The sequence below is a fragment of the Engystomops pustulosus genome, chromosome 3 (assembly GCF_040894005.1).
Source record: "Engystomops pustulosus chromosome 3, aEngPut4.maternal, whole genome shotgun sequence".
In the NCBI taxonomy this organism is placed as follows: domain Eukaryota; kingdom Metazoa; phylum Chordata; class Amphibia; order Anura; family Leptodactylidae; genus Engystomops; species Engystomops pustulosus.
The window spans coordinates 165,924,395-165,951,796 of record NC_092413.1 but is presented as its reverse complement, the minus strand read 5'-3'; the positions used below and the strand labels follow the sequence as shown (position 1 = coordinate 165,951,796).

Sequence of the window (27,402 nt, the reverse complement as noted above, 5' to 3'; positions counted from 1 at the left end):
TGCCGACTATAAAGTTTAAAAAGTGTTGTAAACCGCAATACCTCGGTTTAAAACACTAACAAACATAAGCTCCGGCACCAGCTCACCCTGAGCTGGTGCTCGGTATTTCCATCTAAAACCTGCCACTTCAAGTGGTGGGTTTCCTTTAAGTTGGATTTGTATGTAAGTCGGAACTGTATATTTTATCATTGTAACCCCAGCCAAAACTTTTTTAGTCTCTGTGACAATTGGATTTTAAAAATGTTGGGTTGTCATAAGAATCAATATTAACACTAAATCTTCATTACAGACACCTGTGATAACAGTTATAGATGTTTATTGTAGCCTAGGACTAAAGTACAATAAATTACCAATATCGAGAGGTCCGTTTGTAACTAGGGGTCATATGTAAGTCGAGTGTTCTTAAGTAGGGGACCGCCTGTATGTATGGTTAATATCTTTACTGGAATTTTCACAGTACAACCCATAACAATGCTGAAATGTATAATTCCAAAAATAAAGAGATACAGGTTTAATTACTTTACAGTTTTTTCCAAATGTTTTTGAATAAAAAACATATTTTTATTCAAAATAAAACTCTTTATGGGTTCCTACACATGATCCACAAATTGTGTGAATGTGATGAAAATAATTTGCTTATGGAGATTGTGATGTTCTATAAGATTTCAAAATTAACCTGTGCACTTATATCCGCATAGAAATTGACATGAATTTTCTGAATCTGACAGTTTAGTACTATGCACATCTCCCCCTTTTAGAGTTGGCTAAGATAACATTAATAAGTAAAGATTGACTTAGCCTTCAGATTTTGATGAATTTTGAATTCTTGATGCTTCATTATGTTTCCGAAATGCATTGAGGAAATGAGAGGCTTTGGTCTTTCCATATACTTGTGACAATATTAAAGCCGTGTCTCTTCTACTGAAGCAGAGGTTCACCTACCTGCTGGAGCAGCCTCTAAAGTTCAGTTGGATCACCATTTTTACCCAAATTTCAGAAAACTCTTGCTTAAATACCGAACTCTTAGAATTAGCCTGTGATATCCCAAGCAGAGGCTACATCCACAGAATATAACGGCATTTGGGTACCTCATATCTGCATATAATTGTATTAAATATACATTTAATAAGATCTAAATCTAGTGCTTTAATATTGTATTCTATATATGTATATTACTCCCAATCTATATGATTTATTTTTATATTTTAAATTGTACTACTTTTTTCAATGCATATTTTGTGTCTACAGTATTTAGAAAAAAGGAGATGGGCAGCCATGCTACTCTCTCAAAATTGTTCTTAAACCTTATTTTTTAAATCTTTTTAAGGGCTCTTATACAGTTCATTGGGCCTTTACTCTACCTTCATAGTTAAAACATAAGGCATTTTATACATATGTTTGGTGTAATGTTTGTGCACATTGGACCCTCTGTAGAAGCAAGATCTCTATTTCTGTAAATCACATGGTTGAATGTCCTCTGTACTTAAGCAATGCAAAATCAGAAATTTAGTCAAGCACTAAACATTTATTTTGTTGATGTTAAGCATTACATAAATTGTCAAGGAAAATACTGCAGTAGGTATTAATGTATTGTACAAAAATCTATAAAAAAGCAGCGATTAACAATTAAATTGTCTTGATATGTAGATCTTATGTCCACGTCACTTCAATTTCATTGGCTAGATTGTACTCTTTGTCTACTAAATGAATTTCTAGAACCTGTAATAGAAGAATACATTTACTAAACTTTAATTTATTTGGGCAATGTTGAAATATACATACTTATGATACTCATTAAAAAGTTAATAATTAATTTATCAAGCCTAAATTTATAGTAGATTTTGCACTACGATGCTTTTGAATTATTGGTGGTTTATTATATGTTAACCACTATATGACAAAATAATCACTTTGAATAAGAACATTTAGATTTCATACAGATTACTACAACCTCTAATAAAAAAAAAATGATGTGCTGAAGGACGAGCCTGGGAGACTCACATGGACACATGGGGGCATATATTAATCAGTATCCACTGGCGTGGCGCAGAGGCCCTGAAATAATCGCAAAAGCTAGCTTATTGCTAGCACTTGTGATTATTTTGCCCTCTCCGCCACCTTCACGCCAGTGGGGCAGGAAGGGGCGTGAAGAGGGCACGGCCGGCTGTGAATATGCGAATATGCATATGATAATATGCATATGATAAATATGCCCCATAGTTGTTATAGCAATGGATTGCCGCCCACCATCCCATATGACATTGGGATTTAAATGTCCCTGGTGGGGTTGATAATGTAGCCCCAAAGAGCAAAATTAATTGACTGTATAGAGATCTATGATCTTCATATGTCACTTACCTCATCAACTACTGTAAAACGTGAGATGGGGTTAGTTGTTCCATTATATGTAACCGAGACACTAGTGGCAGATGTTCCAGGGCCCCAAACATAGACATGTCCGAGATGTAGAGGAATCAATGATGATAGATAGTTGTTTCTTATAACTTGACATTTTACCGTTTTCTGTGAAAATATTTCAGATGGAATAGAGTTCACATATAAAGAAATGTAAACAACATTATTATCCATCTATCTACATATCTATAAATCTTGATGGCATAATTAAAGGGTTTTCTAACTGTACCCTCTTCAAGGTCAACATAAAATTACATCACACGCTTACAGACTAAAATCTCTCTCCATACACAGCAGGTGTAAAGCTGTACATCCCCATTTATATTAGAACCTCCATTCCCTTCCTGCATGATCTCTGTAGATGTTCAAAACATATTTCGTTACTGAAAAATAAGCAGGAATGTAGAGTCAAGAGAGGCCGACAGCTGGCGTAGCTCTTCCTCAGAAGGCATGTTATACTGCTTGCTGCATGAACACATCTGACTAAATTCAAATGCTACATATCAAAGCATATTTTATAAATGTATTAGAAGTGTCCAAGAGCTTCTATTCTGAGCTTCTATTATGAAGAAAACATCATACCTTCTCAGCTGTGAAGTTTCCAAGGAAATAATCTGTCATTTCTGTCAAATGTAAGAAGGAACATATTAGCATCCAATGTAGTTAATAGTTTTAACCATCAATATTTATCACTCCCAAATTTTCAGTTTTACTATAAATACTTCAAACTTACATATTTTATATTTTGCCAGACAAATTATGAGAAAACTATAAGCTACATTTTGGAAAATTGTTTTATTAATAGGTGAATCGTACCTATACTTTCTCCATCATCCCAGTAGAGTGTCCCATGAGCTTTTTCATTATCATCCAGGGCTACCAGAAGTCCCATAAACTTTTGACGACTGCAATTTAAAATTCAGTGGAAATATGGGTTAATCTATTTTCTATTTTACGTTACTTTGAAATGTCCATTTGCTTCTGATGGTGATGGCTAAACTTTACCTATACAGGTGGTCCCCTACTTACAGATGACCCCGAGTTATAAACAAACCTCTGGTTGGTAATTTACTCTACTTTAGCTTTAGTTATCAAAGGTATCTGAAGCAAGCACAAAATATTTTTTAACATCAGACTTTACTGCTCTCCCAGTGGATACATTTTTAAAGCTGTTTAGTTTATTAAAAAACATATGGGCCAAATATATTAAAACTGGTACACTGTGCATTCATTTTCTATGCATTTGTTTGTGCAAGTTGTTGCACGTTTTTAGTTGATGCATTCAATTTTTAGGAGACCACAGTAAAGGCACCTGGATCGATGAGTAAGTGTCTCTGGTTTATCATGCTAGATGGTAGATTTTTTTTTTTTTTATCATATTTTTCCTCAAAGAGTTCCCCAACATTAAATCACCAAAAATATTCTATACTAAAATATATAGACAATGGTGATGGAAGTTCAATAAACATAATAAACAACTCAAATCCTATTCTGTGCTCACCTGTAAAATGTGTTGTTAGCAGTTTCTTGCCATGGTATGATATATCCACCTCTAACATGAAGATTAATGACTTCAAGGGGAGTATGTAAAGATGCTACTTCGCCCCTTACACCAACTGCCTTACCCTAGAGTGAAAACATTTTTTTTTTTATTTCACAAGTTTTCCTTGCAGATTTTATTAATTGCAAATACAATTAACATCACTTTAACCCCTTAATGCTTTTACAAGTCAGAAAAATATTGCACTCATGTGCCAATTATTAGTCCCCTATACCTTCCCACAGCAGAGGCAATAATGTGGAAACAAAATAGCTTACCGTATGAAAGTCATACCAGCGAGCATTTGGTACATAGGCATCAACGATTGTTTGGTTCTAAAACAAGAGGATATTGTTTTCATGTATTATTATTTTCCAGGCATTCCAAACTTTATTTGGTATTAGTAGTATATTCTCAGAAATGTCTACAATTTATAATGCAATATGTAGCTGAATTTTGTAGAAAAATACTATGCATTTTCCAAATAATGTAATATTATCTTCACAACTTATGGAGTAGGAGATTCAGATGATTCCATTTGAATAGTAGTTGAGCCTCAGTAAATTAGCTCAGCACTTCATGAAGAATAGAGCTGTACTTGTCGCTTGATTCTATGTGTTGACTCTAGTGTGCGAGCCAGCAAGAATCAGAAGAACAATGGGGCTTCAAGTATTGGATCCAACATCCAATATCAATCCTTTACTGTATGAATCGGTATCAGAAATGTGGAAAACCCGGTTGTAGTTTATTTTTTGATTTAAAAGCAATAAGTGAGGTCAAATATTTTATTATTTTAAAATTATTTGAAATAGCAAAGTTGGAACCTGCACCCATCCTTTAAATAGGGAAGTCACTGGAATAAGATACACTAGTACGTACAACAGCAGTAGAGAACAATTATTCTTCCTCCTCATCCTTCTGCTCCACTCAGTTACATTATTATTAGCAGAAAATACATTGGGGCAAATTTACTAAGGGCTTTGTGCCACACTTTTGTCGGACTGTACATGTTCCTCATGGCTAAAACCGCCTGCACAGGTATTTAAGAAGTATCTGTGCTCCCATTGTGTTGTACGCGACCCTTTTGTGTCTCAGCTCCACCAGCCTCCATGTGACACAAATTAGGAGGCGTGCCATTGGACAGTCCAACTGATTCAGACCACGCACCATATTTAACTTTCAAATTGTGTCACAAACCCTATGTTTGGATGAGTGCAGGGAAATAACACATTCATGATATCGGGCAAACAATCTTAATGAATCGCTCCACGCTGCATTATATGCACTTTTAGTGAACTTTAGTGACTTTGTAAGTAAATGTGCCACATTGTCACTAGTAATGGCTCTGCTGTTTGAAACAATAACTTGGAGAGGGAAATCCTGATGAATAAATTGCACACCAACCAGCAATTGGTGGTCAACACTGCATAGTACTGTAATCTGCTATGAGGAGGGGAGGTGTGGTGTAGCATGTCTGCTGCCTTGTTAGCAGGCATAAGAAGTCAATGTTTAGCAAGATTTTTTGTCTGAAATTGCTCCCTATACTGTATTCTGTATATAGTTTACTATTAAAGATAATCATATGTACCTGTCTAAGAGCTGGGCTGATCATCAGTGCTGGTCCCCATAAAAACTGTTCATAGACGTCCCATGTTTTCTTGTCTTCAGTAAATCTTGTAAGAGACATAAAAACACTGATTATTTTAATCCATTAACACCAGGTTTTTAAATCATCTCAAACGTTTGAAGAACCGTTTGATAAATCACTAGTGCAAGCTAATTCAAGAGCAAAGAGTTTAACATCCAGTTGATTTGGTGGCCATAGTTCTCACTCTTTTCTTCCTAATCAGTTTTTTGCCTCAATCAATTGTAACAAGACAGAAGATTACTGATGTGGCACATTACATAGCAAATCCATTCAGAGGTCAGGAGGACTAGCGGGTCACAGGAGCAAAGTCTCCTACCAGGGTTACTCCTCATTTGCCCACAAATTGTACTATTGTAAAAATAATTTAAAGGCTAGATGCACTTTCAGGCCTTAATATTATTAAAAATAGATAACTTATTTTTCAACATCCCATTTTTAAGTAAATAAAATATATTGATCAACTTGTATTAATTTTCTCTTTGGGTTATGGAAAAACACATCAATTTAAAAACATTTGGAAGTTAGAAGTATAAGAACCTACTCATGCAATAAAGGACGGACCACTGTAGAACCTTCTGTGTGTGCTTCATACATCAGTGTGTATAGATACGGCAGAAGCTGGTATCTGATGTTCAGAACATTTCTGGATAAAGTCTCAAAGCGTTCATCAAAACTAACTGGATCTTGTCTCTAAAAGAAAATAAAAAAACAATAGAGCTGTAGTATCATAACAGTACAGAAAATTTTAACTAAATCCCGACTGCCCACTGTTTTTGATGGCAGATGGTGTTGGTACCGAATATGCTCCTGCTTTTTTTCCTAGGTTTATCCTGCTCTGGACTGGGTCTCTATAAACACCCAGGGACCCTGGGGAGAGGATGTTTATTAGCACATCTGCCTTCTCCTTCACTCACTACATAGAACTGAAGTAGCACTATACAATGAATAATGTCACTAGAGACCAGATATTCATGTCTGAAAGAGGTAGTCAGAGCTGCTGGGTCTTTTCAGACCAAATACAGCTCTGTTCAGACATCTGACCCAAGGAGTTATGCACTTACAGTTACAGTGGAAAACCTGTAAGTGAAAAAAAAAAAAAAATGTCCACCAGGGATCTGTTTTGACCGTAAATTGGATATATTGAAGAAAACACACACATAAAATATGAATACATTTATAGAAATATATATTAATATTTTCCAACAAAATTTTAATACATCCCCTCTACACTATGAAACACATTTCCATAATATGAAAAATGACACAATAGGGAATTCATTTATAATGTTCATTTTCAAAATTGACATATATACATATACTATGCATTCTAAAAAGGATTTTTTTTCACTCTTTCTAACTTTAATCCCAAATAAAACTAAAAATAAATTTATTTTTTTCTTATAAGCCCTTTTTGTCACAATAAATGGCAAAATTGTATTTGCCTTCATTGCGTGTATTTCGTTCGGGTCCTCCGGTTTCCTCCCACACTCCAAAACATACTGGTAGGTTGATTTCATTCTGATCCCCATTGGGGACAGGCACTGAATTGGCAAAAGTCTGTGTAGCGCTGTGTAATTTGTCTGCGCTATGTAAATAAAGGAATTATTACTGCCATAAGTACACCAAAAAATATTGTTAGGGCACATAAATCACTACATCTTAAAATTCCCTAAAATTAAAGCCTCATTGTATAACAAGCATAAGAAAATGTAAAAAAAAAATCAATTGAGGTTTATTTAATTTGTAGTTTCCAAAAGTCAAAAGGCAGATTTTAAGTGTAAGGGTAGACTCACATTGGCCTTTTTTTTCCCATAAGTGATATCTCACTAAACCCATTTTGGGTCTGCGTCATTAGTTACAACTACTAATATTATTGAGCAATATTAAGTACTAGTTATGGCTATATTTCTCCTGTGTATTTATAAAACAAAGGAAGAGAGAGTCTTTATATTCATTATACTAAGGTAACCAAATTCTTAGGTATCACAGTAGTGTTATAAAATGTAAAGAATAAGGACCCTACATCATTGTTTTTAATATAATAAATATAACACTTAGCAAAGGAATAGTTCTTTACAATATTAGAAGATTGTTAGCCTTTTGCTTATGAATTTACTTACCATGTAATCTTTTCCATTATGATTTCTAGAATAAGGATAGAATGCACCAAGTTCCATCCATCGAGCACACAGTTCATATGTCGTGTCTCCGAAGAATCCACAAATATCTGCACCAGTCTAAAAGTAGAAGAGCATGAATAAATATGTTTGCTACAAATATTTTCCAGAATATAAAATGTTTATTCAGAGTAAAAGAAAAGTAATAGAAGATGGTTTCTTACATAAGACATTCCAAAGAGACTAAACTCCATCATTCCTAAAAGAGGAAAAGCGAAAAAAAAAATTACATATCAGTTATCCAAATTAAACAATCTTCCTGGTAAAGAAAATTTTTTTGTACATACAAATGTCTTTTTCAGATTTTACACACATTTTTTTTAACCTTTCTTACATTTTAAAAACTTTGAGAGCTGAACAATTGGTCACTAGTGTCTCATATTTCTGTATAATCAAGAATGATCTATGTCAGGAACCAAGAAATTTCAACCTGCTGACTGGGCTGTTATAGTTTTCAGAATTCAACTATTGTAACATTTTCTTCCTGTCTGATGATGCACATAGAGAACATGAATCTGTTCTACCAGGTTGGACAGGGAGAAATCTGAGTAGAGAAGTTTAATAATTCTGTATATGTTACTGTATTAGGCTCATATTCAGACATTCTTGATAAAAAAATTAGTACCTCTAACCTGACAAAAAAACTCCTGCAACTTCTAAAATTAATATTTATTATGTGCCATAGAGTTTTTTATCCCCCTACAAGCCTCCCATCACCTCCTGCTGCAGGGCATTTATGTTCCTCTACCTTTAGATGCAGATTGGAAAACTGGCTGTTATTTTACTGTATCTGTATGTTCTTGTTCTACATTAAAGGACATCTACCATCAGATTACCTGATGGTGAATGACTACTTTCCCATCCCTTCCCTGTGTGATTCCCTTCCCTCTTTAAATGGCAGCATTTCTGTAAAAAATAAGTTTATACAATATGCAAATTAGCCTGTAGTGCTCTGAAGAGCACCATCCGATTTCACCCTAATATAACGCCAGCCGTGCTCTGAGAAGCGGTGATGTCATTGACTCTCTTTTCAAATCTGACTGACTCTTAGAATTTGGCTGGCATGGCCCCGGGGAGAGCATTAATTAAATTACAGGGAAGCCAGGCAAATTTGTATATCTTAAAAACTTACTTTTTACAGAAGTGCGGCCATGCAAAGATATAAGAAATGACACTTGGGATACATGGGGATGGAAAGGGCAGGTACCTTATAGTCATCTACCATCAGGTAATCTGATGGTGGATGTCCTTTAAGAGAGTAAATCCAGTTAGACTGCTTCTCCAGTATAGCTGAAAACCGATGTGAGGATGGAGAAGTGGCTGTGACTTTCCATTCCTCTGGCATTCTGTTTCTTTGTAGATAATTTAGGCTGGGCAGGGAAGGCAATGCCTGTCATGTGATTTTATTATATTTTTCTTTTCTCTGCTTTGGACCCCCAGAGGTTTCCCAAACAAATTGGAAATTCACATTTAGGATTTGATTTGGAGGAGGCCACCAACTTCAAAATAGCATTTTATGCATTACATACATTGCATTTTATTAACTTACCAATAATAGATTTATCAATTTGATTCCAGGCTGCAGTGTTATCTCCAAGCCAATGTCCTATCCACTGTCCCACTGTTGGATACGTCGAACGTCCGACAACAATGCCTCTCTTTCCAGTTATGTTACGTAGAATACTTTGTAAAAAAATTGTATGATACGTTTAAGTTATGCATATGAAGCTAGCAGATAAGCTGATTAATATTGCACTGTGTTTTAACCACTTAGGGCTGTAGCCCTTTTTAATTAAATATATTTTTTAACTGAAAAAATTTTGATTAAGGAAAAACAAAAACTAAGAATGAAAAAAATACTATTTTTTATTTGCACAACTTTTTTTGACCTATATGTTTAGCACAAGATTTAAAATTTATGTACTTATGGTCAACTTTATGTAAAAAATAATACCGTAATTTATCATTTTTGTTGAGTAAACACAAATAATAATTGCAAAATGTTAAAAAAGGATGAAAAAATAAAGGTGCCAGTAAAATTTCAATTAGTCTTGGAAAAAAATAAGCCAAAATGCAATCCCATTTTTCTGAACCATTTTTCTTCAGTAAAGTCCTTTCATATTCAGAAATAAATCAAACAGCACTTATCATACTTATCAAGTTAGTACTTTTAACCAGAAATTTTAAATATCAATAAAGCCATTTCCCTCAATGAAGAATTGGTAAAACTTCATCCATGAATTCTATGAACCCCAAAATGGTGATATCAAAATTTCAAACCTTAAAAATAAACCCGCATGTGGCTGTGTTTAGCAAAAGGGTTTGGATGCCTTGGCACAAAAATAGACTACTTAGATGTTAAACAAATTTATTTTTGTAATGAATTATTTCTGCTAATTCTTCAGATCTTTTATAATTCAGATTTAAACTGGAAAAAGATGAAGGTTTGGAATCAGGCTGTCTCAGTATTTCTCTGCAATTTTACTACATATTTCTGGTGCAGGACGTTTCTTTCACCAGGCGGGTGGTTGATCACCCCAAATGCCACCTGGTGGAGGACACAGGGGGTGCCAACAGCTGCACACTGCCCCAGCACATTAAAAAATGAACTCATTACCCACAGTCTTCTTTTGAAGCAGTAATGTCAGTGACAGCTCCACATGCACTGCCCACTGCACACTATGATGTGTCAGGTCTCTGTATCATTGAATCATAGTAGGCTGAGAGCACAGAGCTGGCTTTCTCAGCACTGCTTCAAAAGAAGAGGGGAGAAGAGGAGCCATGGGGAGCATCTGGAAGGTGAGTAATGAGTTACTTGTATACTTGGGGTGGAAAGTGCTGGGGCTATATTTATACTGGGGTGGTGGTGCTGGGGCTACCTGTATTCTGGGGGGAGTGTGCTGGGGCTACCTGTATAGTGGTGGGGTGGTAGTATACTGGCGCTACCTGTATACTAGGGGTTGAGCAAGATGGGGCTAGCTTTATACTTAGGTGTGAGTGTGCTACCTATCTATATACTGGAGGTGTGTACTGGGACTTACTATCTATATACTGTATATAGGAAAGGGCATGAAAACCGATATTACAAAAATAAATATGATTTGACACAGCTTTATTGATCCCCAGGGGGGAAACTGATTTGTACCAGAATATTTTATTACATATGAAAAACAGAAAAATAGCACAGAAAAAAATGTATTATAGAAGACATTTCATATCACAAGAGAAAAAAATAAAGTAATGTGGGTATGAGACATTATCTACTGGAATGGGGGTGCATCTAGAGGAGATGGTGGGGGGGGGGGGTTGGGCACTACTTATTAGAGCCCAGTGCATGATTAAACAGTTCAATGGGTTTTGAGACAAATGAGTTGTAGCAAATGCCTCAAATTTACACAGACATATATCTTTCCATACGGTACAAAGTCAGCGGTTCCCCAATTGTGCTTTGGGCTCTTGTTATTTTAGCGAGTGTGGTTTTGTCCGTTCAATTAATGATATTAATGATACACGACAACATAGAAATTTTTTTCAATTTCAAGATTTATCACCTCGAAATAGTTTCAATTCTTAGTGCACAGGCAGGAATGACAACTATTTGACCCCTTCACCAACACCCTGCCAATTACGCTTCAAGCGTATGAATAGGGAATCGATGGGTGTCAGGGTAGGTGTACTACCTATAGTTTGTGCCAGGAAATGTAAGAAAAGTATTTAGAATTATCTTCATCTCATATTCATATACATGCTTTTTACAATATTATCCTTTAAGTATAGACCCAAACTCCCCTTTAGGTTCATATTGATTCATCAGAAATTACTCATTCATTAGTACTGGTGATATCACAATACAAAAGTAAAAGACTTATTATATTCTAAATTTGAGGCAAGTCACACAACCTACATCTTCATTTTCCATTGAAATACATTTTAACTTCATATTCAACTATGGCTAAAATAATGAGGTTAGTTATTGCACTCTCATCATTTCTAAATCTTGGTTCATAATGAAACATTGGTTCCCTGCCAGATATAACCTACTTTCAATCAAAAAGGGAAGTGACCTTGATATTTTCTTTCATTACAGTAATATTTAAATTAGCAAAGGATTTTCAGGTCACGAATACCCATAAAATGCTCTTTCTTCATTTTTTTCCTCTTTCTTGCTCAATGGAGTGAAAATTAAACATCCCTAATGTATTGTCATTAAGGATGACATTAACTGCCAAAATACTGATTTTAGAAAGAAAATTTGCATTAGAGTCAAGATTGTTTTAGTGTTATGAAATTGTATTAATCATCATAGAATTAATTTTTATTTTCCACCAGTGGATTCATATATATATATCATGCCTTTACTTTGACAAATGTAAGTTTATTGTTGACATCAGTAAAAATTTGGCCAATAAGCCAGTAGGTAGTTCCCTGAATTTCATAGAAATTCTGTGTAATATTAATGTTTCTAATTATCACATTACCTGAGGCTAAATGATTAAGAGATGGATTGTTTTGATTACTTGAAGTAATGAGACAGTAATCAAGAAGCAATTCTACCAGAAAAACGCTGTAGGAACACCAATATTTGGACACAAGATCTAGCTATAAAAAAGATAGGCCATGATGTCCACGTCAGTATGTTGGGTTTAAAACCATTAAAAAAGAAGATTTTTCTTCGTTATTTGAAATTTTTAAATTGCACATGCATGAATGTAAAGTAATAAAGCACATAATGGAAAATTGACATATGGTATCTTAGTGGTGTCCAGCAAGCAGTTTGACCTAGAAACTGGACACAACCTATGACCTTCTGTTGTGCTGATTGCAATTACAGAAATTATAACCTGCATTTGTAGGGATTTGTGATTCAATGTTTCCAAAGGTCCTGCACCATATGACATGAGAACTGATGCACTGCATTTCCAAATGTAATCTATGAAAATGTGTGGGATTCATATGGGCATCCATCTCTATGGGTTTTCTGCACCCGGTCAAAAGGAAGCTGACACCGCCAGTGGAAATATGTGAACGCTCCCTAACTACATTCTGTGTTTTAATCCATATACCGTTATAGCATATCATTTGCTTAATTCAACTCCTAAGTTGTATCATATTATTATATCACTCTTAAATCTAAGGAAAGTTTCAAAGATTTTGGAAAACCTTCACCTTAGTTTTCAAAGCTGTCTGTGAACCAAAGTCAATAGCTAAAAGAGTGGAAAACATGGAGATAGGACATATGTTCTTTCTTAATGGATCTATTTATGGTTTGGCTTAAAACTGCTTCAAAATTAAACTGAGTTTTTCATATATGAAAACACAATAAGGTCTTGGTGGAAAATAGAGAATGAAACTGGAAGCAGACCTGTTGTCATTTTGGTGGTTCACTTGAGTTACTGCAGCTTTACTCATAATCTAATAAATAGAAGCTGATCTATAGTATGTGGGGTGACTACTGCACTGAGCTATCTGTTTCCTGTGCTTTCCTGCACTGGAAACAGTTAATATTATGGCGGTGGATGGTTATGTCATATGTTGATGAGGATTCAATTGTGTACTGATCCAACTTTGTTACATTTTGGCATTATAAAACTAGGTTTTATTTCTCGTTCACATGATCAATTTAGTCTACTTACTCATATGTAGGCTTAGCATGGGACCATCCATACAGATTGTGAACATCATAATGTCTCACTGGGGTGCCATCAGGGAGGAATTGCTGACTTTCCATACATAGAGTCTTATGCTCTAATCCTTGACTTTTCGAATTCAAGGCTAAAACAGATGTTGAATAGTGACATGTTTTACTTATATACATATATAACATATTTATACATGAGCTATGTTTAGGACTTTATTTGTTACCACTTGTGTTGAGCAGATGCAAACCACAAAGTTCGGTTCCCTAGCGAACCTTGCAGGCTTGGGTCCCTGCACCTGGACCCAACCTCCAATCAGAAGTTTAGGTTCAGGTCTGGGTTTGGCTAAGCCACACCACTTGTAATACCCTTGATTAGTGTAAATGCCGGCAACAAAGCAGGCAGCTGCATTTAAATCATTCTGATGCGTGCAAACTGCCATTGTTAAGAGGATCGTTACTCCCTCATGACATCATTAATTCTCCTAATGAATGATAATTCTCCCCAAAATGGAGGAGTGTAAACCCCATAATGATTTAAATGCTACTACCGTCATTTTCAAAGACTACACCAGCGATAGGTGGGGGCTTGGGACTGGCCAGGACAGAATTTTCAAGTTTGTGTTTGGCTATACTTGGCAAAACCTGGTTTACCTCAGGTCTACTTATCACTAGTTGCTAATATAGAGACATGGGTTAGTACTAATAAGCATATGAGGGAATTTTAGGGTGCACATTTTGTAACCATTGGACTGTAGCTTGTGCTATGCCATTTGTGAAAAGAATACTTCTATGACATGGCAAGCATGAGAACACTGCATCTTTGCTTTTATGCCCATTTACGGTATATGCAAATTGTTTTACAATTATGGTCTAAATGTTAGGTTGTGATAACTATTACAAATAACACATCAATTTCCATACCTGGCATGTAGGGAGGCCTGTTCAGAGTTTGATTTCTGCAACCATTGACAGATCCATGTACAAAGCTTGCAGGTTCATTCATATCCTAAAAATGTAATAATTTTTTACGATCATTACTATAAAGTTGTAAGGCATTCTGAAAGCTTTAAGTACAATATAAGCAAAAAGATTACTTTTGTGTAAATGCAAATGTAAGTAATTTGGAGTTTTAGATAATAAAAACAGCTCTGTCAAATATAAAAATGATCATAAAAGATCTACCAACAATTGTTATTCTAATTAGATCTAAGACAATAGACTTTGACTTAGATATGTATAGAAACATCTGTAGTATAATATACATAAATGACATACTTACAATCCAGAGACCATCAAATCTAATATACTTGTCTCTATAATCTTTCACTTCTTCTGCCCACCATTCAGCTGTGACCTTCTTGAAAAAATCTGGGAAGGCTACATGAGCTCTGTAGAGCTAAATACAGGAATTTTACGTTAATATTTTTGCAACTATGTTATTAAAATATTGCATACTATAAGAATATTATTAGAGATGAGCGAGCATACTCGTCCGAGCTTGATGCTCTTTCAAATATTAGCGTACACAAAACGGCTCGTTGCTCGGATGAGTATTTTGCCTTCTCGAGATCGAGCTTTTACTTGATCATTTAAGTGAAGAACACAGTGAAGAACACAGTGAACACAGGATCAATTAAGGATCATTTAAGTGAAGAACACAGTGAAGAACACAGTGAACACAGTGAAGAACACATTGCAGATGTTTCCATACATCTGCTAACTTATCAGAAGACATTAGTGCAGAAAGGTGCTCTTCACAATAGTATGTGAAGAACAATATGTGTGAGGAACACATTGCAGATATTTAACACGGGTCATTCTCCTTTTTGAAGTTCCATGAATATTCCATTGAATAAAAAAAATGAAGAAACAGGACTGACTTCCTTATTTCTCAATAAAATGACACATTTTATTGGTCCCCTTGAAAAATGCTTGAGTCTCCCATTGACTTCAATGGGGTTTGTTATTCGAAACGAGCACTCGATCATCGTAAAAAATTTGACTCGAGTAACGAGAACTTGAGCATTTTAGTGCACGCTCAACTCTAAATATTATATAAAACTAATTTCACACAATTTTACAAAAATTAGATGACCCAGTATACATTTTTGGCATGGTTCAGTTTTACTCAAAATTAAAGTAAGTTGTAGAGTAGATGGACCTTTGAAAGATACAGGCGTTGTACTTTTTTTTAGTCTTTAGTTGTTTTTTTTATTTTTTTGAGACAGTACTTACTGCAACTTGTTCATCCCAACCAAGAGAATTATCCACTGTTACGTTCGGTAAATCTGGCCACACCTGACAATAGTAAAATCAACATAAAGAAATCATTATTATTTCTTTTTACACATGGCTTACATTGTAAATTATCAAGACTATGTCCACTCAAAATGTTACATCGGAAATATATGAGAACAATATCAGTAATACTAATAAAATTTTGATTCAATATATAAAAAGAAAACAACAGACATACCTTGCCCCATACAATGTCACTTTTGTCATCCCATTTTATAAATACATCCTGGTCCCTTCCTTTGGTGAAAGCAGGGTAAGGTTCTGTCTCATTTCCTGCAATAGCTGGATCCTACAAAAATATGAAACACATAAATATTATTAAGCAAGGGAAAGGTTCTTTTAAGTAACTGAATAACTCCCCTAAAGATGATTGCCATGTTATCCAAAAGTCATACAAACTGGCTGAGATAAATATTTCTACTATCCTACTAGTCTACTAGCACCATCATGATCCACTGAATAGAGTTGTCCCCCCTTATACACAGTGGTCTAGTCCTGATGTGTTTTACTTTTCACAATGTTAGCTAAAGCCGCTACATTACCAGCATGATGATGACTCGCATTCCTTCTGTACGGATTTTATCAAATATAGCAGGAAGTCTCTGAAAGTCCTTTCCTAAAGTGAAATCCATTTGTCTTTCCATGTAATCAATGTCCGCGTACTGTACGTCCTACAAGATAATGTTGGATAACTAATGTGAACAAAATTTTGCACCTGTATTATGCATAAAATAAACATGACTACTTTTGACTACTATAATAATATTTGGATAAATGTAAACTTTTTTTTTTAAATAAAACTTTGGTTACACATCTCTACAAGCAAGTTAAGATCATTTAATCTTCTTTGCCTTTTCTTTGACACTCAGGTTTTGTTAAAAAAAATGCTTTCTCCAGAAATTACAATTGTCTATTTGTTCTGGAAATGTGGGAGTTGGTATCCAAGTGGGTACTACCACATTCTGACACAAGTAGGACTGATTGGAAAATCCTTTAATTAGATACCCTCTTTTTAGGACACACATACATGTAACTTACATATGGAATTTGAGCTGCTATCATGTCGTTAACAAGTTGTTCAATCTCACTGTCATTCTTGTATCCATATCGACATAACTGGAATCCAAGAGCCCAATAGGCTGGCATAACAGGCCGCCCTATTAGCTGGAATTAAACAAAATGCAATTTAATAACATGGTCATCTCTACAAATCTAAACAAATATGACTATTTGAAATAGTAAGTTTACTTACTTTTGTGTATTGTTGAACCACCATCTCTGGTGTTGGGCCCAACACAACATAAAAGTCCAAAATTCCTCCAATAGTGCGATAAGTTAAAGCTGGGGTTGGTTGAAATGTTACATCTGCAACAAAATTACAATTTTTATGAATCTATTGTATCAGTACAACAACATCCTTATGGTGACTTCTGCACTAGGACTGATATATTTCCCAGTGGGGAATTAATAATAATTATTTACACGGACCATAGCCATTTCATAGAACATTATTACATATCCATAATCCATTACATATCATAATTCTGTAGTGTGTATGAGGCCTTAATTAAGCTAAATTTATAGATTACTTGGACATAAAGCAGGTTTGACCAAACAGCCAATATGGCAAATTAATTCCCTATGCAACTAGCCATGGCTACGATTGGCCAGGGGGAGCCCAATCTAATTGAATTCTGGGTCGCGTGGCCATACCCGAACATTGGGTCTGCTCATCTCTACAGGTCATCAATATCTGAAACTACCTGCACCTCTGCCAGTCAGTGTTTTGGAAGTTAAATTTAGTTACATTAAAGGAATTGGACCCCTGAGGCAACCTACTAATCGGATATTGGTGATCTTTCCTAAGAATCATCATCAGTAGTAATATGTATATCCCTTATAAGACTCCCTACCAGCTAGGGCTCCACAAGGAGAATGTATGCCTTTTTAAGTTTTGCAATGAGAAACTAATCCATGCTGTTTGTCTGTACACAAATGTCTTCCCTTTCTCATAAAGCAACAGAAAATAGAGTTATAATGCAGAAATAAAAAGGTTACAGCAGCTATTCATGCACATAGTTAACGTGATAAACTGGTCTGTTAGACCCAAAATACCTTGAATGAAATGATTAAGACTATTTGATTTATAGCTGCAACCCTTGGGCTGCTTTCACACCACATTTGAGAGATCCGCTCTTTTTTCATAAAAGACGGGAACAAAACCTGATAGAGAAAAGAGTAAACATTGTTTGCTTAAGGATGTTTCCATCTCCTTTGTACTAGGATCAATTTCCACTTTTGATGAAAAATAACCTGCAGGAAAGTGAATTTCTCAAATGTGGTGTGAAAGCAGCATCGCAAATACTTAAAGAACAATATCAAAGTAATGACAAGCAGCTCCCACATGGCATTAAACTCACCCATTGCATTGCTGTTAAGTAGGAAGACTCCATGAGCATTGGCATCATTTTCTAGGCCCATGTAGAATGGATGGACGCCATATGCATTATCTTTGTACTATGGCAAAGAGATCAGATGTCAACAAACATCACATTCATGTACTGCACATAAATACTGTAGTATTAAGATGCCAGAATTTTTAAGTCCAGGCACCGCTCACTCAGAGTGGGGCAATAATCTACTGTGTCTATGCGGTGTGTCCCACTCTATCTGCGGTTGGTTTATTCTATACTATCCTTGTAGCTGTCCATTATACAGTTTATCCCAAACTTTGTCCCTATGGGCGTTTTGCTGAGTAGACCCGGCTTCTTCTAGAGGTCAGATTTTCAAGTCCTTAACACTACATTACACTATGGGAATTTTAAAGGTTTTCAATTCCTGTATCAGTTTTGATTACCACTACCTCAGAGAGAATATCCAGCTTATTTATTAAGAAGAGTACACTAATCTATATCTGCTGGGAGCTCGCGTAAAGCTAAGCTATAATTTACACTACTATCTAGTATAATAAAAATACATATGTCAGACCATGGGCGGCGACACCCTCCCCTCCTGCTATGCCCACTGTGGCCCATATTAAAGCATTTTCAACAGTTTTCTGTCTGACTTTGCACTGAAAAGAACAAGTAACCTGCTAGCACATATATTTATAAAGTATCAGCAGCAGTTATGTGCCACTTTTTCCACTTTAATATTATAAAAAGAACAGAGAGATGTCTATAATGGTCCAAATGTACAAAATCCAATTTGTCATGCTTTGTGCAGCGCTGCGTAATTGGTGTGCGCTATAGAAATAGAGAATTATTATTATTATTATTGTTATTATTATTTATAAAATCTATATTTGGTGTGAGTTACAATGAAAACATTAAAAAAGGCAACACCTAAAATAATGTGTGCATAAATTAGTGTAAGATCAGTGTTAAATAATACACCGCTAGGCATTCCACATACATGGAATTTTTCTCCCACTCCATGTTCAGCATCAGGAAATGTTTGGTAATGTAATACTGTGATTTATCAAACTGGGTATTTTTTCCTCCTGACCTGATCTAATGTAGGTGCCAGTTAATATCCCAGCTTCCTGGTTCCCTATGTGTGGGTGGGTATGTGCCATAGGATTGATTCCTGCTTTGGACTCCTTTGGACTTCTGTCTCAAATATTGACTTATTCCTCTTGGTGGGACTATTGCTGTGGACATGCTCTGTCTCTTGTTTAGTGATTTTGTTTGGTAAATACCTTAGCTTGATGACTGTTGTAGTACTCATTTTCCCCATTCTCTGCACATTACTTGTCACGTGTCACGATTCTGCACTGATCCTGCATTCTATCTCCCTCTCGTGGCAAGTATGGGGGTGGCTTGCTGTCATTATTTTGCATTCTGACTCCCTCAGGTGGTAAATATGAAGATTATTTGCCAAACCTCCTCCGGTGGCTTGCTCTCAGCACTGTAGCCCTATCCTGCAACTTCCCCCTGAGATCACGTTTTCTGTGGCATGGGCTATAAATGTGTTTCCTGAACGATTTGTCTTTGCTTGAGTATCAGGTCATTGCACTCGTGTGTTTGTGACCACTACTCTGCAAACTGTGGCAGCTCTGACTCCAGCTCTGACTCCTGCTCCGACATTTGCCTGTTCTCTGGCCCAGTCATCACCGGTCAAGCTTTCACCATGTGCTGCTTCCCTATTGGCTAAGCGTCCTGCAAGTTCCTGGCAGCATAATCCATCCCGCTTTGCAGCGGCTCTGGTGAAGACTCTGGACCTCGCAGGCTCTGCACACCGGCACTTATAAGAGCTTAGGGAAGCTGGTGAAGAGGCATTTTATCCACCTGCAAGGTTAGTTGCTGCCCTGACACCTGGTTGGGGTAATCAAGTAGGTAGAACATGCTTTTTCTGTGCTAGAATCACTTGCTGCTAAAGAAATCTCTAAATATTTTATAAATGTTGCATTGTAGATTATTACCCAGATTGTGGCAACAATTGCTGGGAACTATAATGGCATTTTGTTTTAATTCCATTAGAGGCCAGATTATGATCGAGAGCAGATGCTATTAAAATGATTTGCTGCATGATTTGAAAGCTTAAATCTGACCATGGCTATCAGCTTGCAGCCATATTGATTTGTAGATACAGAAATAGATGTTATAGACTTATCCCAGTGTTATCAGCTCCCCTATGACAGAACAGATTTACTAGGACACATTCACACATTATGCTGTGCCATCAAAGAACGAGTCAATGCTGTTACAAATGGGCTGTGCATATCTGTAAATCACATCTCTGCTTCCATTAATGAATGCACAATTTAGTATTAAGGTTAATATATGTAAGGAATATTAGCACAATAAAGTGTATAAAAAGACACATTGACACAGACAATGAAATAGAAATCTTTGCCAACTCTGTTTATATAGGAAATGTCCTTGCGGCAGCTTCCGGCATTTTGTTGACAGTCAGTGCTGTGTTTAGTTTGACCAAAGCATGACACAGGTTTATGAGAAAATTCTATACCGCCTTTCAAGGAAGGCCATGAGTCTAAAAATATTGCACAAACCTGACATGAAATATCAATACAGGGCATAGCCTGCCATCCTGGAAGGAGCATGAATAGTGCATTAAGGAAACATCTTTATTGCTGTCATCGAGAAATGTCTGCTCTATATCAAAAAAAATTAGCTGTAATCGCATGACTTTTATAAAGAGCAAATGATTCAGTACACGTGGTGGCTACATTTGTTTACGAACTACAAGTGGAAATAAGAGAGATAAAACGGAAAGTGTTAAAAAGAATAGTAAATGCTACATTAAAGGGAAATTCTCATCTGGGCATTGATGTTTAATTTAATTAGATTCATCTGCCATATAAAGGCAATCCCCAGGTTACATACAGGATAGGTTCTTTGGGTTTGTTCTTAAGTTGAATTTGTATGTAAGTCAGAACTGTATATTTTATAATTGTAGCTCCAGACCAAGTTTTTTTTTGTCCCAGTGACAATTGGATTTTCACATTTTTTTGCTGTAATAAAAGTTCATTATAGACTCCTTACAGATGATCATTGCAGCCTGGGAGCAAAGTAAAGTATCCAGAAAGCTTCGGCAGAGGTCATAGTGGGCAGAGGGGTCAGTCTGTAACAAGGGTTGGCTGTAAGTTCAGAGTCCTTAAGTAGGGGATCCCCTGTACACACATTTCTTCAATTGGATGTTATTCAAAAAATAATTACCTGTATGAAGATAATTTCCCATAAATGTAGTGATGTTGTTCCTAGGAAACAAGGTTTTTGTCCTTAGATGGAGGGATTGCAAAAGGAAATAGTTTTTGCATATGAAATGTTCTGGAGCTGCTGCATGTCCTGCAGCCACCCTGTGGTATTGAATGTTGAATCCGGGTCAGACGCCTCAATAGTACATGTGTGGCCATTCAGAGGACAGATTTCTTTTTTCTAAGGGTCAGCATGGTTTGATTTATGGAGAAAATTATCTTTACACGGTACAGTTTTTTATGTTTTTTTTTTCCAATTGAAGAAATGTATATACGCACAGATGTATTCAATGTAATGTGAATGCCCTGATGAGATTGTTCAATGTAGTTCTATGAGGTTGGCATATGCAGCTGTGTAATGTTATCAATAAACAGTCACCCGTTTAAGTATTGTTCTGTAAAAAAGAAAGTGCTACTTTTTTATACTTAGGCACTAGTGTTGTGCGGTCCCATGCAGAACTTCATTAGAAGTTTAGGTTTGGCTCATCCTCACACCCCAAATTATTACTGCCCATGATCATTACTGGCACCGATCATGGTCATTGACTCTTTAAATGCTGCGGGCATTAAAAGTTGCCAGCGGCATTTACATTGCTGCAGCCACGTAATGTCATTTTGGGGAGTATTTTCGCTTATGATGTCATGTGCCCACACCCATAGCAATTTGAATGCTGCTGCTGATTTTGCTAGCAGCATTTAAATAGTTCACTGGAAGAGGTTCTCTTCAAGGTCCGGATTCCTGGACCTGAACGGTTTTTAAAATTTGTGTTCAGCTGAACTCGACTTAACTGGAATTTTAACAGGTTAGCTCATCAGTTCTAGGGAACTAACATAACAACAAATGGTTAGGGCCATTTCTTTTTGTTTCCCTCCCTCCCTCTTTTTGTAGCTATAGTGTGTCTTTTTTATCCCCAAATGTAAGTTTTTTTGAGACTTTTTAGGTGCAAATTTTCAAAAAAGTGCAACAACATCTAGAAGCAGGCAAAATGCAAAGACAAATTAGGTGCAAACCATTTTTACTGATATGCTGCTAACTCCCGTGCACTGCCTGAAAAATAGTATGGTATGAAAAATAGTAACCACATTTATGGATTGGGAAGTTGATCTAATGATTTATTCTAATTGCTAATATTTGGAGTGGGCAGGAGATTTTTCTGTGACATGGGCCTTTTTCCATCTACCTCATGCTATTAATAAATGGTTTAGTATTATAATTTGGATCTCCGATGGACCTTCTTTTTCTATTCAACCTAATCTATTACAATAGTCTACTGCATTGGGACGACAACAATGTTAATTAGTTTTTTACTTACTCCAGGAGGCTGATCTTTGGCAAAATATCCCCAGGTGTGCCAGTTTAGATCAATCCGGTATGTAGGATGTTCTGTTTCTCCAAATCCATAAATGTAATGTGAAGGCAGAATATTTGATATTTGAATAAACATATCTGAGAAGGTGAACCCAGGAACTTGAGAATTCCATCTGGGAAAAGGGAAAGATTCACAAGTTACATATATACCAAAGATAGTGAAAGGAGAACAGATGAAATGTACGAGAGGATTGTCGAACCAAAGTGAACACCCACCTCACATTACACTGAAAGACGTCTATGGAAATTATGACTATAGACATTTTTGAGTTTTGCCTTAAATTTGGTTAAAAAATTTGTAAAAATGCAAATACCAAATGCTTTAATTTAAAAAAAAAACTTTAAATTGGGGTGCATAAGACTCCCAGGACCACCATTTCATGATTATCTAAACAAACAAGTAAATACAACCATTTCCTTAGCACCTTGATTGTCTCATCAAGAAGATGCATTGAACTTTGCTTCTGTTCAGTTTTAGTAAATGGGGCATTGCTGCAATTCTGTGCACAGAGGATGGGAAATGGGACGTGTGTACAGGGAAAATGCAAAATTACAACATACAGTAGCTATACACTATAGCCCACATTTACCATAAACAGTGCAAACTGAACTATGTGCAGAGGGCGCCAGATTAAGGATTTCTGGTACATGTACTACATGAATCTGGCACCCTCTTCACTGCTCCAACAGAGTGTACCACTTTTTTAGGTGCACCTTTAACATAGGGTATGTAACACATTTCTGTCGGACTTTGCTTAAAAAATGTGGTACATGGACCGACTGAGGACCGAACACCCATTTCAATGCAGAAATTTTTGTGGCATGAAGAATAGCGCAGCGTGAGCCACAAAACGGTTGTGTGCAACACAAAAGTGTCTTGGACACTTCTTAAATACCTGTGCAAGGAGTTTGCACCTAAAAGGACATACAAACTGGTGCACAGAGCTTAGTAAATGCTGGCCTATATATGAATATGTTTTTGTGACCATGACTTACATGACAGTTCCAGTGCTTCTCCTTATGATGCGAATTCCAAAAGGATTATTAACAATCTCAACATCATACAGTCTGTCTTGTACTGTACTGCTAGTATTGCTTGGGGTATTGATTGGTACCGGAACTTCAAATCGCTTCTCATTGGGATCATATATCTGTGAATATAAGGTTTATGTACTTTATAGTAGATGTACATCAAATAATATACACAAAAACTGCTGTATTAAAGGGGTTGGCCACTAAACCCAAACTTAAACAGGGTAAGTGTGTACCCCCCCCCCCCCCCCAAGGCAGTAGAACTCAGGACTTCCTGCGACATCCCACATTGTGTTGTCTTTCGGTGGATGAAGGGGGCTGTGGAGACAGTTATGACTGCACAGCCTCCTTCAGCTGCCGGAAGACAGCAAGAAATGAGAAATTACTTTTGCTATCTACTTAGTGTAGTGGAACCTAATTGTAGTAACCTAGGAGTAAATAATTTGCCAAATGCAGCTCCTGAAAGGATGGCAAACTACTGAAAGTTTTTAGTCAAAGGAGATTACCCAAGATCCCTTGTTTGCACAAAGCATGTTTAGAATCTCCCCATAGTCCTCAAAGAGTCTCCATTCTATTACTGCCTATAGACATGAGGTTTTTATAAAGCATAACCCTAAATGAGGAAGAAACCCAATATACCCCATATGAAATCCCATTTAGCACTTCTTTCCTAAATTCAGTCTCAATCCAGGGATTGTAAGAATTGTCCAATGGATATGTAGAAATGTTTTTAAAAATGTGCCAGAACAGATAAAGTAGATTCCAGCTGCTGCACATGGCAAAACCCCCGTGGGCAGTGGCCATTAGTTGAATGACTTTAAAAGGACATCTACCACCAGGGTGTAGGTTTGTAAACCAGGTACACTTATATACTGGTGTATGCCCTCTTTGGCAGGATTTGGGCTTCTTTTCACTTCTTATCCCCTTTTTTATTGAGAAAAAAGCTTTAAAAATTATGCAAATGAACCGGAGAGGATCCAGGCTCAATACATTTCAATGAGGCCTGGAGCCCCTTAGACTCATTTGCAGAATTTTTACAACTTTTTTAGTAAAAACATTGGCTTAAGAAGCAAAAAGAAGAGCAAATGCTGACAGTGGGGGCACACATCAGCATGTAAGTGTGTACAAACCTTCATCCTGGTGGTAGATTTCCTTTAAAGTTATATACTGGCTTTACCCAGAAACTTGTGTTGTCTAAGATAGTCATAAATAAGAGGGGCTGTTTGGTGCCCAATCCCACCCCATTCAAAAAAAATCACCACGGACATCAAATCAATTCCTTGAGTATAATACTTTGATAAAAGCCAACAGTTCTGCCAACTATATTGTGCTGGCTTTACAAGAACAATCTGTATATGAAGATAAATCATAGTTAGAATTCCTACCTTAAATTGAACCATTTCATTTTCATGGAATGTAACAATTAATTTGAGATCTTTTAATGGTGGAGAGATGTCATATCGTGCAAATGACTGAGCAACGCGTAGATCTGCCGTCATTCCTGTTGGAGTGTTTTGCTGACTTATGACATTATATCCGTAACTACTTGGATATATACAAGATGGAATGCGGATTGTAACAGGTTCCTGGAAAATTCAGCAAAGACTATATTTAATCATTTAAATTGAGAACGTATACAAGAGCATAGTATATGTGTTCGACCCCTAACTAAAGAATATAAATTTTCATATTTTAAATGTTTTACATTTTTTTACCTTTTTAACGTTATACCTCATAGCAACCCAACCCTCAGCAGAGAGAGAGAGAGTATTGAAATATTAGAATCAAAGAATTAATTTAGAATCCAAGGCCGTTGGAGCCTGTTCACACAACAGTAATTTTTTGAAAATGCACATTCCATGGCAGAAATCTGAAGCTGACCCATAAATCTGTAGTCTGAACTGTCATGGAAGGACATGATAATTAGCTCTTTTGAATGACAATGAATGGCAACTATGAATATAGTTTTGGAAATCACTGGGATATGTATACAAGTGGGTTCAAATATTATTTTACTGCAGAATGTGCATAACAAAGTTGAATACAACTTTTGTTTACATGTTTGCATATCCTAAGATTTATAGGTAGGGATAAGTGGACCCGTGTATGGCTGCATTCACACTAACGTGTGATTTCTCCAGTCCCGTATTTCCGTGCCTTATAAGACCATATACAGGCGGTCCCAGGACACCCGACTTACAGATGACCCCTAGTTAAAGACAGACCCCTCTGCCCATTGTGACCTTTGATGAAGCTCTCTGAATGCTTTACTATAGCCCCAGGCTGCAATGATCAGCTGTAAGTTGTCTGTAATGAAGCTTTATTGATAATCCTTAGTCCCATTACAGCAAAAAATATATAGTTCTGACTTACATACAAATTCAACTTCAGAACAAACCCAAAGAACCTATTCTGTATGTAACCTGGGGACTGCCTGTATACGTGAAGATACTTGGAGAAAATGCTCTATATTTTTAAACGGCTCATATGCGGTACGGTGTAAACATTGGCAATGTAAATGGTCAGAAGTATTGTCCATTGAAATAAATGAGGCCGGATGTAACTGGTAAAAAAAAACAAAAAACGTACAGTACAGGAAGCATATGGTCATTTTCATATGTTTGTGTAACTGCAGCCTAAGTCCAGGTTTGGCTGAACCCAAACCTCAAACACCCGTGACCAATGCTGTCAGAGATTACAGGAGTTCAGTGTTTAAATGCCACTTTCCGAGGATTGTTGCTCCACAGGGACGTCATAGAGAGGGGCATTTTAGGACTAAAGTCTGGGTGCAGGTACTGGGGACCCAGACCCGCAAATTTTGGCATGGATACTGCCCCAATGTTTTAACACATTCCAAAAAAAAGTTAAAATACTACTTCTTACTATTTTGTTAAGAATATATTGATACATACATAATAAACACATCCACGTTTCTCACAATTTTCCTTGGAAACACTTTCTTCAGGAAAACAATCAAACCTGTACAAATCGTTATTGATTTCAAGGGTATATGATTCTCCAAAGTGAAGCTGAAGGTCAGTTATGTGAGTAATCTGTAAAAAGAGTATATTCAGTATATTCAGTGTTTAGGGTTGAATGTCAGTTAAAATACAAATTACTGCACATTATTGCACGTTATTACCTTAGCATGTGGATTATAAGAAATCTTATGAGCAGAAGATTGGGCCTGGCCATCTTTATATACAATGAGATTGAAAATTGGGTATGATCCAAATATTTTAATTTCATTGAATGTTAGATTGTTTGGATCCTTGTAGTTGCCATGTGTCAATGTCAGAGATATGGCTCTCTAAAACAACAAATTCATAGCATGGTTACATTTCACACATATGCTTGAAAAAAAAAATATACATTATATATTTATACACACATACTGCATGAAAAATCTATAGTTTTTTTTATTTTTCCATATACAGAGCTGTGTAACAGATTGTACTTGGTAGTCATCATATTTAAATTGCCATGCCATTTGTTGGCAAGTGGGAAAAAAAATCCAAATGCAGTGAAATTGGTGAAAAAGCGCCATCTTGATGCTGCCTTGGTTT

At 36.2% G+C, this 27,402-nt stretch overlaps 1 protein-coding gene across 3 annotated transcripts in view; it reads right to left on the bottom strand.

Annotated features, from left to right (window-relative positions):
• Positions 1 to 1,361: 1,361 nt before the first annotated feature.
• The window catches only part of SI (sucrase-isomaltase), a 180,484-nt gene continuing 154,443 nt past the window's right edge, over positions 1,362 to 27,402 (bottom strand). For 2 of the 3 annotated variants that reach the window (XM_072142894.1, XM_072142892.1), the window contains exons 47-71: positions 26,979 to 27,146; positions 26,749 to 26,889; positions 25,222 to 25,422; positions 23,801 to 23,955; positions 22,749 to 22,917; positions 18,137 to 18,233; positions 16,969 to 17,081; positions 16,755 to 16,880; positions 16,259 to 16,387; positions 15,895 to 16,005; positions 15,654 to 15,716; positions 14,698 to 14,814; positions 14,340 to 14,424; positions 13,414 to 13,552; positions 9,330 to 9,463; positions 7,945 to 7,979; positions 7,724 to 7,840; positions 6,145 to 6,293; positions 5,544 to 5,628; positions 4,234 to 4,290; positions 3,917 to 4,041; positions 3,232 to 3,320; positions 2,998 to 3,038; positions 2,359 to 2,523; positions 1,362 to 1,719 (exon numbers count right to left, since the gene is read on the bottom strand). In XM_072142894.1, the coding sequence (XP_071998995.1) occupies positions 1,651 to 1,719; positions 2,359 to 2,523; positions 2,998 to 3,038; positions 3,232 to 3,320; positions 3,917 to 4,041; positions 4,234 to 4,290; positions 5,544 to 5,628; positions 6,145 to 6,293; positions 7,724 to 7,840; positions 7,945 to 7,979; positions 9,330 to 9,463; positions 13,414 to 13,552; positions 14,340 to 14,424; positions 14,698 to 14,814; positions 15,654 to 15,716; positions 15,895 to 16,005; positions 16,259 to 16,387; positions 16,755 to 16,880; positions 16,969 to 17,081; positions 18,137 to 18,233; positions 22,749 to 22,917; positions 23,801 to 23,955; positions 25,222 to 25,422; positions 26,749 to 26,889; positions 26,979 to 27,146 (2,880 nt within the window). In that variant the 3' untranslated portion in view covers positions 1,362 to 1,650. The remainder of the gene's footprint in view (positions 1,720 to 2,358; positions 2,524 to 2,997; positions 3,039 to 3,231; positions 3,321 to 3,916; positions 4,042 to 4,233; positions 4,291 to 5,543; positions 5,629 to 6,144; positions 6,294 to 7,723; positions 7,841 to 7,944; positions 7,980 to 9,329; positions 9,464 to 13,413; positions 13,553 to 14,339; positions 14,425 to 14,697; positions 14,815 to 15,653; positions 15,717 to 15,894; positions 16,006 to 16,258; positions 16,388 to 16,754; positions 16,881 to 16,968; positions 17,082 to 18,136; positions 18,234 to 22,748; positions 22,918 to 23,800; positions 23,956 to 25,221; positions 25,423 to 26,748; positions 26,890 to 26,978; positions 27,147 to 27,402) is intronic. The other variant, XM_072142891.1, reaches the window with a different exon arrangement.